General features: G+C 41.9%; 1 protein-coding gene across 1 annotated transcript; it reads left to right on the top strand.

Annotated features, from left to right (window-relative positions):
• The first annotated feature begins 6,498 nt into the window (after positions 1-6,498).
• On the top strand, positions 6,499-9,383 carry lbx2 (ladybird homeobox 2). The gene is made up of 2 exons (XM_051420467.1): positions 6,499-7,422; positions 8,194-9,383. The coding sequence occupies exons 1-2, from the start codon at positions 7,098-7,100 to the stop codon at positions 8,655-8,657; spliced, it is 789 nt and encodes a 262-aa protein (XP_051276427.1). The 5' UTR covers positions 6,499-7,097; the 3' UTR covers positions 8,658-9,383.
• Positions 9,384-13,560: the final 4,177 nt, after the last annotated feature.

The following is a 13,560-nucleotide window of genomic DNA, read 5'->3' as shown; positions in this document are numbered from 1 at the left end:
TTTTGTGGATTTTTCTCCCCTTGTATTTGAACGAACTCCCCCTAGGGAATTTATCGGATCTACTTCAAATTTAATCAGCACAATCTAAAGACATTCATGATTTAAAGTTGTGCTATTTACGACATTCCCGTAGCCCCGTGGCGTCGTCTTGAATTTCGACCACTCACCCTAAACAGATAGTACTCAACTTCAGTGTACAGTCCCACCCTGAACACGTCCTCATATCTTCAGCGTACATGATCCAATCTCAATGAAACTTCACGTGTTTGATAACACTCCCACCCTGAACACGTCTACATGACAATATTCAGAAAAAAAGTGATAGCGCCACCCACTGGCAACAGGAAGTAAGCGCTGCGTGGCGATTTTGAGCTGCGTTACGTGAAATGACTGTGCCAGTGACGACTTGTCCAATTCAGCGTATTCGCCATGAAATGCCACTCATAACTTCAGTGTGCAATGTCCAATCTCCGATAAACTTCATATATTCTGAAACAGTTTTGCCCTGAACACGTCCTCATAACTTCAGCGTAGGGGCCCACTCCAAAAAAAATTCCACGGGTTGTTAAACCCTCTCGCCTTGAACATGTCTACATGACAACATTCAGACATGGTGATAGCGCCACCCTCCGGCAACAGGTGGTAAGCGCTGTGTGGCGATTTTGAGCTGATTCACGTGACATTTTCATGTTGTGGTCCCCAAGTGTTACGACGGCAGCGACACGCGCCCAAGTTGGGTGGAGTGCGAGGTCCCGCTCAACGCTGCTTGCAGCTTTAATTATTATTATTTTTAGCCCCTTTCGACTGCATTTTCCCCCCCTGAATATATACGAAAAGTCAATTTTATTTGGCAAAGTTGTCAGGCCTGGTGAAAAATTTGATATTCTATGCGTCTTTTTTGGGTCGGCCACTAGGTGGCGCTACTGTTTAGGGAAGTATTGTCACTTTTTGGTTACTTAATAACTTTTGCATATTTTGTCGCACATTCAAAAAACTTATATCCACGCGTTCGGTGAATGATGCTGAATCTCACCATATAGGCCCCGCCCACTTCCGCCTATAATTTTTTTCCGCTAGAGTGCGAAAAGTCCTTAAAGTATCTTTTCGTGGTCCTCCCACACGCTTTGTCCAATTCCCACGAAATTTTTCACCTAGCACCTGGGGACCGCCCTGGCAAAAAAAGTAATTTGAACCTTTTTGAAATTTCAAAAAATAAGCGCGCTATAAAATTAAGAATTCCTGTAGATTTTTTTTTTAAAAAAGGAAAAGGACCATTTCTTAACATTGGTATGTTCGATTCACATCAAACTTGGGTCCATAGTTCCTCATGTCCTCCTTAGGCACCGTGCACAATTTCAGACCATAACCACTAGGTGGCGCTCTTTAAAATGAAGGAGTTTATATCTCTGCAACGGCACGTGTGATTAAAATGAAACTTGGTAGGATGCTTGCCCATGGCTCACTGAGGCTCCCCAAAAAAGGAAAAAAAATCAGGCCACTGGGTGGCGCTCTGGGTGGCAGGATAAATCACTGTGCGGAGACCGTAATAGTTATGAATATGAAATTCACAGGGCACGTGTAGAGTAGTGCCTGAAGCTCACATACCAAAAATCGTGTTTGTCGTGTGTGTAGGGCCCCCTACAGGATAAAAAAACAGCCCCGGCGCCACGTTTCACCGATATGTACGAAACTTGGTAGGCACGCGTAACATGCCGGGATGTACAAAAAGCCTCTTGGACCCATACCCCAAACCCCACAGGAAGTCGGCCATTTTGATTTAAAGTTTCGATTTCGGCGAAACTTTTCGGGTGTATTTGAACGAACTCCTCCTAGGGAATTTATCGGATATGCTTCAAAATTTGTGAGTACACTCAAAAAATGGTCCTGATTAAAAAGTTGTGCTATTTGTGCATGTACGTTGAATGGCGTGTCCATAGCGTGGCATCAAAGTCAGCCATTTAGATTTTTTGGTCATTTTCTGTGATTTTTCGCGTTGTATTTGAACGAACTCCTCCTAGGGAATTTATCGGATCAACTTCCAATTTAATCAGCGCAATCTAAAGACATTCATGATTAAAAGTTGTGCTATTTACGACATTCCGTCAAACCCCGTGGCGTTGCGTTGAATTTCGACCATTCACCATAAACAGAAGTACTCAACATTCAGTGTACATGATCCATATAAAAAATTTTTGGGTTTTTACCCCGTCCCCCCCCTGAATTTTCTTTAAAGAAAATTTTCAGACATAGTGATAGCACCACCTTCTGGCAACAGGTGGTAAGCGCTGCATGGCGATTTTGTGCTGCGTTACGTGAAATGACCGTGCCAGTGACGACTTGTCAAATTCAGTGGTTTCGCCATGAAATGACCACTCATAACTTCAGTGTGCAATGTCCAATCTCCAGTGAACTTCATATATTCTGTAACAGTCTCGCCCTGAACATGTCCTCATAACTTCAGCGTACGTGGTCCAATCTCAATGAAACTTCACGTGTGATACAACAGTCCCGCCCTGAACTTGTCTACATGACAATATTAAGACATAGTGATAGCGCCACCTTCCGGCAACAGGTGGTAAGCGCTGTGTGGCGATTTTGAGCTGATTTACGTGACATTTTCATGTTGTGGTCCCCAAGTGTTACGACGGCACGCGACGCGGCCGCAGCACGCCCCGAGTTGGGTGGAGTGCGAGGTCCCGCTCAACGCTGCTTGCAGCTTTAATTATTATTATTATTTTTAGGACCCTTTGACTGCATTTTTACCCCCCTGAACATATACGAAAAGTCAATTTTATTTGACAAAGTTGTCAGGCCTGGTGAAAATGCGGAGTTTACAGGTGTCACTTTCGGGTCTGCCACTAGGTGGCGCTACTATTGAGAAACGAATTTTCACTTTTTTGTTACTTAATAACTTTTGCATATTTGCTCGCACATAAAAAAAAATTATATCCACGCGTTCGGTGAATGGAGCTGAATCTCTCCATATAGGCCCCGCCCACTTCCGCCTATAATTTTTTTTCGTTAGAGTGCGTAAATGTCGTTAACCTACTTTTCGTGTTCCTCCTACACGCTTTGTCCGATTCGCACGAAATTTTTCATCTAGCACCTGGGGACCGCCCTGGCAAAAAAGCAATTTGAACATTTTCGAAATTTCAAACAATAAGCCACGCTATAAAATTAGCACTTCCTGTGGAATTTTCATCAAAAAGGAAGTGGACCATTTCTCCACATTGGTATGTCCGATTGACACCAAACTTGGGTGCATAGTTACAGGTGTCTTCCTTAAGCATCGTGCACAATTTCAGGCCATCAGCACTAGGTGGCGCTCTTTAAAAATGAAGACGTTTATATCTCTACAACGGTATGTGTGATTAAGATGAAACTTGAGATGCTTTCCCCCATGGCTACCTGAGGCTCCCTTAAAAAAGGACAAAAAAATACGCCACTAGGTGGCGCTCTTTTGGCATGAAAAATCACTGTACGGACACCGTAATAGTTATGAATATGAAATTCACAGGGCACGTGTAGAGTAGTGCCTGAAGCTCACATACCAAAAATCGTGTTTGTCCTGTGTGTAGCGCCCCCTACAGGATAAATAAACAGCAGCCCCGGCGCCACGTTTCACCGATATGTACGAAACTCGGTAGGCCCGTTTAGAATCTTGGGACAAGCAAAAAAGCCTCCTTGGACCCATACCCGAAACCCCACAGGAAGTCGGCCATTTTGATTTAAAGTTTCACTTTCGGTGAACTTTTCGTTGTATTTGAACGAACTCCTCCTAGGGAATTTATCGGATATGCTTCAAAATTTGTGAGTACACTCAAAAAATGGTCCTGATTAAAAGTTGTGCTATTTGTGCATGTACGTTGAAGGGCGTGTCCGTGGCGTGCCCTCAAAGTTGGCCATAGTGAATTCCGTGCGCATTTTCGGTGAATTTTTCGCCTTGTATTTGAACGAACTCCTCCTAGGGAATTTATCGGATCAACTTCAAATTTAATCAGCGCAATCTAAAGACATTCATGATTAAAAGTTGTGCTATTTACGACATTCCGTCAAACGGTGTACCCGTGGCGTTGCGTTGAATTTCGACCATTCACCATTAACAGATAGTACTCAACTTCAGTGTACATGATCCAACAGTAATGAAACTTAAGGTGTGTTACAACAGTCCCGCCCTGAACTTGTCTACATGACAATATTAAGACATAGTGATAGCGCCACCTTCTGGCAACAGGTGGTAAGCGCTGCATGGCGATTTTGTGCTGCGTTACGTGAAATGACCGTGCCAGTGACGACTTGTCAAATTCGGGATGGTAAACTGTTTGATAAATGGCTCCTCACAGAGAGAACCATCTAATAACATTCTGTTGGAGGGCCCGAACCTTCATGTAACGCTCTGAACTTTTTGGAGTAGCCGATAGGAGGTATAAGCGAATCACCCAAAGGTTAAATCCCTCAAGAGCTGATGATTTTGATGATGTCAACGCTGCTTGCTGCTTCTAATTAACGTTTTAAATTAAGGCAAAGGGAGGAAAAAAAACTTCTTCTGACCATCGCTGCTTCGCTCCAGACCTTAAAGCCCATTGGACCGCGGTCAGGGGGGGTCTCCGGGCTCTTCACGCTTCAACTAAATTTGAGGTTAATAATCTACAACAGCAGCGCGGGTCCGGATGGTCTGCAGAGCCCGGTACAGTCGTATCGTTCAAATCTATAGAATCAGCAGTGGAATAAAAGAAGCAGACGTGACCCCAGGATGCAGGCCTGCAGGGATCATGTGGGGAAAACAAAATACAATTATTCAAATCTAGTGAAAATAATATTTTTCCCTCTATTAGATCCAACATCTAGTCAAACGAAAAATTCTATATATCGATCAAAGCCCATCGCTGCCATTTCTGCAAAATAAAAGCCCTTTTTATTTTATTTCTTCTTCTCTTTTATTTTTCTAGTCTTTTCTTTATGTGGAAAATGTGCCGAAGCATTTTATTCGCCTATCATATTTCAAACTAATTTTGAATTCAAGTCTAAAGGTGTCAAGGTAAATCACAGTCATTGAGATATAAATATCAGAGCAGCCGAAACGTTCAGCTGCCTGCACTTTTATCAAAACGATCTATGTTTTCCATCCCAACACCCAAATGGAATTTATCCCCGCAAACTGCTGCTTGTTATGGAGAAATATATATTCAAAGCAGCCACAAAGGTTGGACCTCCAAGGCAGCTAATAGAATTTCCTGCTGTTTTATAACTCTGTCCCTAAACCAATGTCACCATATGCTCCTGTTGGCACAAAACTCTCCGCAGTGGCTTCCTGGGCGGCAGGCTTTATCCAAATGGGTCAGAATAATCTGATTGTTTTTAAAAAAAATACCAGTCACTCTCAGCATTTGTTTTGTTCAGACTCTGGCTTGTGTCAGCAGTTGGCACTTAGATTATATCTCATCTGATACAATATAGAATACATTTTAATCTTTTTTTGTAGAAGCTTTAGGAGAAAATAAATATGCATTTCCTGTGTCATATTTTCATCTCAGGTGTTTTAAACAATGCTGTTGTGTACCTTTTTTTTTTTTTTTTTTTTTTTTTTTTTTACAGCTTCCTTTATATATTTCGTTTTGTCTGTAGGTTATATGCAATATGTAAAATGCATTAAAACGAATGAAGGAACCAAAGTGGCGACAGCAGCTAAATGTGTTAAAATTGTCAATAAAAGAAGGTGCGTTTCCTCCGAGCAGACGTACCTGCCGCTCTCCTCGGCGTCCGACTCGTCCCCGTTTTGTCTCTCTCTTTACATCCTAAAACCCCCATCAGTAAAATTCCCATTCTCCGTCCTCTCAGACTCTGGGCCACAGCACGGCGTCACCTTTATTCTCCGCTTGTTTCACGCTACCGCATTAAATTACACTGTGGATTTTACCTGCAGGCTCATATTGAAGCGGGTGACTGCCTGTCTCAAGGAAAAATAATAGAACATAAACAAACAGCATGAAGAAAAATGAATAGACAACATGAACAAATCCAGCTCTGAAATGTCTCTGTCTTTTTCTTTCTGTGTTTTTAAAATCTTAAGAATGTGTAGCTTCAATCTCAGAGATTAAATATTTTTTATATCTCCATGTATTGATTATTTGATATTAAAAATAAATATGAGCCTTGCTGCCATCATTTAAAAAAACAAAACATTTAAGTTTCAGATTAAAAGCAGTGTCTACCATCTGCTGCTATAAGGAACAAACAAAAAATAAATAAATCAAAAGTCCATCACCTGTCATGTCGAACAAAGGGTTAACAGCTTCTGTTTACTTGTAGGCAAATAATTTTAATAGACTTCAAAATCGGCTCCGCAAATATGCTCATTGTGGCTATTTGAAGCCAAATTCCCGTGCAGCACAGCGCCTAATGCGCACATTACGCATAACGCTCTATGCGTAATTACGCACGAAAATGACAAAATGAATATCACGGCTGGAGACCATTGTTGGCTCGGTGTTCGTCCAAACTTTTCCATAATGCAAAGATGCTGGTGGCAGCATTTTAATGGCCATCAACTCTCCCTTTTCTAGAAGCACACACCAGCAGAGGGAAACAGATGCATAAACATTTCGGGGCATCTTTCTCCTCGGCAGCAACAGACTCCTCCTATTCCCCACGTCCAATTAGTTATTATGGTCCGGCCCTTTAAGACGCAGCAGCGGGTCAGCAAGTAGTGTAGTGTTTCTCTAATTGAACTTCGCCCAATCAACAATAACTCGTTAGCAGTCGCTTTCTTTTTCTTGCTGCTTGAGACAGCTTTTTTCCCCTTGCAGGGATTCACCCCCCTCCAGTCTGTTACTGCATAAAGATCTACATGGAGCTTGGCAGAGGAACTGCGACTCTCTGAGGGGAATACAGTCCGGCTGCCTTTGCAACTACGCCCGAAGCATGGTTATTTTGGAGGAAAGCTCTCCGGCGAGCTAAGTTGCGGCTTTTGAGTGTTAAAATATAGGGGGGACTACGAGAACGTCGAGCACCAGAGGAAAACACTTGTGGACGCTTTAAACTGCCATTTGAATGAAATAATCAACTTTTTCTGGAAGCAGCGATTCTTCGGGACTGCGATGACCTCCAGTAAAGACATGAAGGCAGGTTCTGTGTTGCAGTCCAGCGGCGACGAGAGGAGACGGGCTCCCCTGGACCAGCTGCCGCCGCCGGCCAACTCCAACAAGCCTTTGACGCCGTTCAGCATCGAGGATATCCTTAACAAGCCCTCGGTGAAGAAGTCGGTCGCCAGTATCTGTCCGCCGAGAGTGCTGGAGAAAGTGACGGGCTCCAATGCGGCGAGGAACGGGATCACCACTCCCTCCTCGCCGCTGTGCGCGCTGGAGGAACTGGCCAGCAAAACGTTTAAGGGTCTGGAAGTCAGCGTTATCCAGGCAGCAGAAGGTAAAGACGCGTTTTTAATGCGGAATATACATTTTCAGATAGAAAGAACGACTGTGAAACTGTTTTGGAAAGGGAAGCAAGTGCAGTGATCATCAGACACACGGCTGAGATGAGTGCTAGCTGGGTTTGTTTTGACTTTAAATGTGGAAATGCTCGGACAGCTGTACAGGAATGCGCAAAAATATGACTTGAGAAATGGGAAATGGCACATTTGCGCATTTCAATATGCATACATATGATCTGTGACTTACTGAAACTGGCTAATACAGTGGCTAATGTATTACACTGTCAAAAAGTCAATCAGCCATTATGGCCTACTCCTGCAGTGCTATGTTGGATAAAAGTGGACAGACTGACAGATAAACTTAATAGACACACTGCCAGTGGACGTTTCTGTTGCACTGCAAAAATAATAATAACAATTATAATATTTGGTTAAATTGTATTTTGGCCCAAAATGTGGCGAGAAATGGGCCATTGGGATTCATTATTTCACTTCTTTCCACTGCACATGTATTTTTTGTGACAGCACTTTAAACTGATCAGCTCATCCAGACAGGGCGCAGTTCTTCAAATGTATCTTGTTGCTTCTGAATTCAAGTGAAATAAATCCAATATTTTGCTTTAAGGAAAAAAAGACCAAACCAAGCATGTAACCCGAGGACAGGCCTGTTGAACAGTGCCCTCTGTTGCTGCTGTAGTTTGGGGGGGAATGTGACCCTTGCGGTTGTTTCATTCCTCTTGTATATTTTCTTCTCCCACCCCTCCAAGGTCGTGAGCATGTGAACGCTTTCGGACAGAGGCAGACGTCGAAAAAGAGGAGAAAGTCGCGGACGGCCTTCACGAACCACCAGATTTACGAACTGGAGAAGAGGTTTTTGTACCAGAAGTACCTTTCTCCGGCCGATCGCGACCAGATCGCGCAGCAGCTGGGGCTCTCCAACGCGCAGGTCATCACCTGGTTTCAGAACCGCAGGGCCAAACTCAAGAGGGACCTGGAGGAGATGAAAGCGGACGTGGAGTCGCTAAAGAAAATCACCCCACAGACCCTGCAGAAGCTAGTCACCATGGAAAACATTGAGGAGCCCCAGGGTGGGGACCCCGAGGCCAGGTCGCCCAGTATCTCCCCGACCTCCCAAGGACACCGGGCCTTCCCACAGTCCCCCTCCTCGTCCAGAGACCAAACCACGGATGAATTCTCGGAGGACGACGAGGAAATCGAGGTGGACGATTGACAGTCAGGGGGGCTGTGGTTTTCATAAGCAACAACAAAGAATATTAAAAGGGGGCATTTTTCTTCCCAAACTTTTGCACGGATATTGACAAAAAAGGAGAATATATACATAAAAAAAAAAACATTTCAGGAAAGTTTTTTTTTTTCTCCTCCTCTTTTTTTCTCTCTTCCATTTTAATTTATTAATCGGACTTGTAAAGCCTTCCAAGTCTGTCGTTTAAGTTTCACCACATTATTTGAGGAATATCTGGTTCCCTCTCAGACAGACCTATAACTGTTATGGTACAGTAAAGACTGAAATCTGTGTAAACATTTGAATTTTTCACGTTCGTTTTTAAAGGAGGGATGGAAAGTTGTGCAATTATTATTTTTTTGTTTGTCATTTATTCGCATTCTTCTGTTAAAGGAATCGGACCTGCCGAATATTTAAATGAACCCCCTGCACCCCCTTTTTTTGTTTGTTTCTCCCATGCACAGCCCGGGGTCGATGTGTCAGTCCATCCCTCCCTCAAGTGTAAAATTCTGTTTTTTTTTCTGAGCGAGAAAGTGTTTGGTGCAGGCATGCAGGCCTGCTCGCAGCGCAAAGGAGGCATCACTATTAGTATCTGCACACTTTCACACGCTCTGAGTTCTGTATATATACCAAACATCCTATGCGATAATTTTATTGTAACATTCTATTTAATCAGCATCTATGTAAATAAAGGTTATATGGTATTTCAAAGAAGCTTTTGGCGCGGTTGGATGAGTGATTGTGCATAAAAACGATTAAATAATACAGCAGGCCTAAATAAAAAAGATCTGAGGGATGATCCACTGTAATGTGTCCCCATAAGAATATTATGATTACACCATAAAACGTGATTTAAAGAGGCAGCTACATTAGAAGGTCACAAAACATTACGATGGAGAACGATATGTTCTACTAAATTCCTAAAGGAAAATCAAAATAACACTCTGAGCAGCACAGACACTGTATAAATCTCTATAGGAATGTTACATGATATAAACCCACTATGATTTCCTATATGACTATTATAAGGATATAACAACATATGGATTTGTCCTGAGAGATTAAGGAAATACACAAAATAACCACCCCCCCAAAAAACCTGCTCTGCTTGGTTAAAAATTGGCCCTCTGAATAATTGACCCCTGCTTTCAGTCTTGAAGTACCATGACTTCAATTAGCAGCCGTCCACCGCCTTTCTTCCCATTCTTTCGGCCGGCTTTGAATACATCTTGTCACAAGAAGGTCCCGGTCTGGCTGCGGTGTTAAGAAAAGCTTGCTCCCACCCCTGCGCCATATGTTTTCTTCCTCCTTCTATGAATCGTCTTTAACACAACTAGTCGACATGATTGATTAGGTTAACCCGCCTTTGCCTTACATAAAACAGCTTCCACCGAACCGTGGGCAATAATGGCACGCATCTGCCACTCTTGACTCGGGTTTGTTTAGAAAAAAAAAAAAAAAAAAGTCTCCCATGAATAGCAAATGTGTTAGTGTGAGGGTCCTAATGAATAAACCTCAATGGGAGGCAGTGGAAATGCGACGTGCTGCTGCTGCTGGCTGACCATTTGCAACAGTTTTGTAACGGGATCAAGAGTTTGGTTGGTGTGTGTGTGTGTGTGTGTGTGTGTGTGTGTGTGTGTGTGTGTGTGTGTGTGTGAGGGAGGGGGTGTGTTATCGTAGTTTTTTAGTGATAAAGTCCGATTTATCTTTAAACAAGTAAAATTGTTTGAGTTATGTTGAACATGAACCGGCTTGCAAGATATACTTCTTTTGATTTTATTGCTTTTTTTTGCGCGCACTAACACGCAAAAGTCAATGTAATATTACTCACTGAGCCCAATTTATTCTTCATTTTTATACAGCACCTATACAGACAGTGTTTAGTGTCAAACCTTCATTGACAAAAAGGGAGGAAATGAAGTAATTCACGTTTTCAGCTTCTAGACATTGAAACAGAATTTTAAAAACAGTTTTCTAAATTGTAAGCTCTGTGGGATCTCTTCTATAATCTTAATAAATGTAGCTGTTTATTATAAATCTTATATTACTTATATGGAACGCCGGTATTTAAAATATACTCCTTCACACAATCAGCTTTACAATTTATTGTGAATTATTAACAAAACGCAATGGAAACAAATGAAACCAGGATCTCTCACTGCCACTTACCGCTTCAAAATAAAACATTTCAGACAGAATGTGAGAATTTGAGATGAAAAGGAAACTTAAAGGCTTGTTAGGACGGGTCTTTTTTCTTTTTTTTTTTTCTGGAGAGGGCAGAGAAACAGAGCAGACTGGCGCACACAATAGAAGTAATCGGCTGGAATCGTGGAGGTTGAAAAGTCAAGTAGGCCTTTTATTATGGAGCCACTCTGCACTGGCAGGAGCAACAGCACAGAGGGTGAAGCTTTAAATAAAAGTCAGTGGACAAACTCTGCCTTAAACGTCCTGATCCAACTGGAACGTGTTATTAAAAAAGATATAGGCCTACCGAAATAACCTCACTGTTGTGACCTACTGACTTTGTTAGCAATTAATTACAAATTATATCGTTATTCCTTTATCTCAGTGAAATTCCTATAATTTAAATTGTATTATTTTATTTTGAAATTTCCATCTGAAGGAAAGCCTATATAGCAACATGACCACTTATCAATTTTACTATTAAAAGCAGTTAACTGTTATTATTTTACATTTCTCACACATAGTTACTGTACCAATAACAAATTCACCAGATTTCACCCTTACAGCTGTCTTGGATTGACTGTTTTCCTTTTTATGGCATTAAATGAACTCAGGTGGTGCTACCTTGAGTGAATTATACACACAAGCAGTCAGTGGCTCTCCAAAACCAGCCGTTGCACATTTTCCCAGTGTATTATGATCAGAAAAATTAAAGCCCAGAGGTGCGAGTTGCAATCTGACCGAGCTGTCCAACAGGAACCTGACATTCTCTATTTTGGCCTAAAGGTCACAGCTTTGGGGGATTGTTGTTCTTCCAACATAGAAGTGCCCTGAAGGGACTTGGGGAGAACCCATAATATGCATGTGTGTGCCTGTGTGTACCTTTTCAGAGAGTTCTTTTAATTCTTCATTTAAAAACATGACCACAGGGGCCCGATTTAAAGGTTCAAATTAACTTCAGGGTGTTATTATTGTGAAAATGTTAAAAACATGTCCAAATAAAGCAGAAAATGGTTTTGGAAAATAAGATTTAAAAATGTTCAGCCCCACACTGTACTTTAAACCTTTCTTTCTGGCATCACTCTTTCAGTTATGGGAAGATCTAAGTCTTTACTCCACAGCTGCCTTATTCCAGGTTTCTGACCTCTGCAGTAGATGGAAAACTGTTCGGCCCTTGATGAACACATGGCCCCCTTTCATATGAAATATAAACTACATTTCTAGCCTTTGACCTTTAAGACACATGAACACCAAGCGCTGGTATTTATCTTTGTATAGGAGTGTAATAAAAATACAAATGAGCTGTTTGACCTGCACAATGCTATCCCAGTGTTAAAAAGTAATTCAGTGTCATTTTGTACATAAAGCAATTTATCAACAGGACATTCAAGATGCTAGCGGTGCAACTTAGAAAAGTGTTACTGAAATGCTGTGGCTGCTGCAGTCTACTTAGAAAGACTAGAGACAGAATAAGATACAAGGCTTGTATATATTATCAGCCCGTGTCAGGTTATCAGAGTCTTTCCTTTCACTCTGGACAGGATCACACACATCAAAGCTCGCCTCCTGCCCCTCATGTTTGAAAAGCACCAAGTGTGCCACCTAGTGCTGATAAGGGGGATTGTCTTCGCAGCAGGGTTGGTCACAGAGAGAGATAAACAGTGGTCCGTGAAATTCTGCAAAGATAAAGAGGTTGTGGGGTCTGGATGGATGCAAGTTTATGTTTTGAATGAAATCTTGAACACGGGTCGAAAAGTAGCAGTCCTCGTCAAGCCTTCACAGTGCTCTAAAATGTGCAGTAAAATATCACCAGAGTTAGTGTGCCACATAAATATTTAAAAGACGAGGGGGAATGCCAGTTGGCTTGAGCTGCTTTTACATTTTGGGATGGCAACTATGCTGCTTTAAGGGGGAACTCACTGATTTTACACATGAAGCAAAGTTTACGCAGCGTAAGGAGAACTGCAGCTCCTGTGTAAACAGCTGTTGAATGTCTTCTGTGGCTGTGGAGGGAGCTTTCTAAAGTGTAAAAAAAAATAACGCTGATGGGAGTTCTGTCCAAATTTATAAAGAAAACTTGCCTCACAAACCGGGCCGGGGGGGTTGAAGTTTGAAAGATGTGGACATTGATCGGGCATGCCGGGTCTGATAAAAAATGTTATTGAGTTGCTTTATTTCAGGATCACTCAGTAGTTCTGGATGTTGGCCCATACTAGGAACAAAAAGCCAGGATATCTCTGCCTCTGCTGCATCAACTTTAACCTTCTTACTTGTCTTTTCCAAGTCCCCCAACTTCATGGAAAATGAATGATGAATTGCTTTGGTTCCCCTTCAAGTCAACAAAAAAAACTCTGATACACAACTCTCTGATTTTTTTAAGTGCAGGTTGCCTACTAAAACAAAGTCAAACCTTAATGGTTTAATTAATCTAACAAACAACTTTAAGCAGGCCATCAGTACCTACAGTTCATAGACTGTGATTTTGAATACGCCAAGAAAAATCAAGAGATAAGCGTCTGTAAAAATTAGAGATTGAAAGTAAAAATCTGGCTTTGGAATATTTGACAAAACAAGGTCCAGAGCAGCTGTTGATAGGTCTGGTGGTTAAACTGTTTTGACTTTAAGAAGTATTCACCCTTTTTTTAATTATATCATCATAATCAGTGAATAACTAGGATTTTATGGGGCACTTTTTGAACAAGAAAAA

This window comes from Dicentrarchus labrax, unplaced genomic scaffold (genome assembly GCF_905237075.1).
Source record: "Dicentrarchus labrax unplaced genomic scaffold, dlabrax2021, whole genome shotgun sequence".
Lineage (NCBI taxonomy): Eukaryota > Metazoa > Chordata > Actinopteri > Moronidae > Dicentrarchus > Dicentrarchus labrax.
This window is presented reverse-complemented; position numbering and strand designations above follow the sequence as displayed.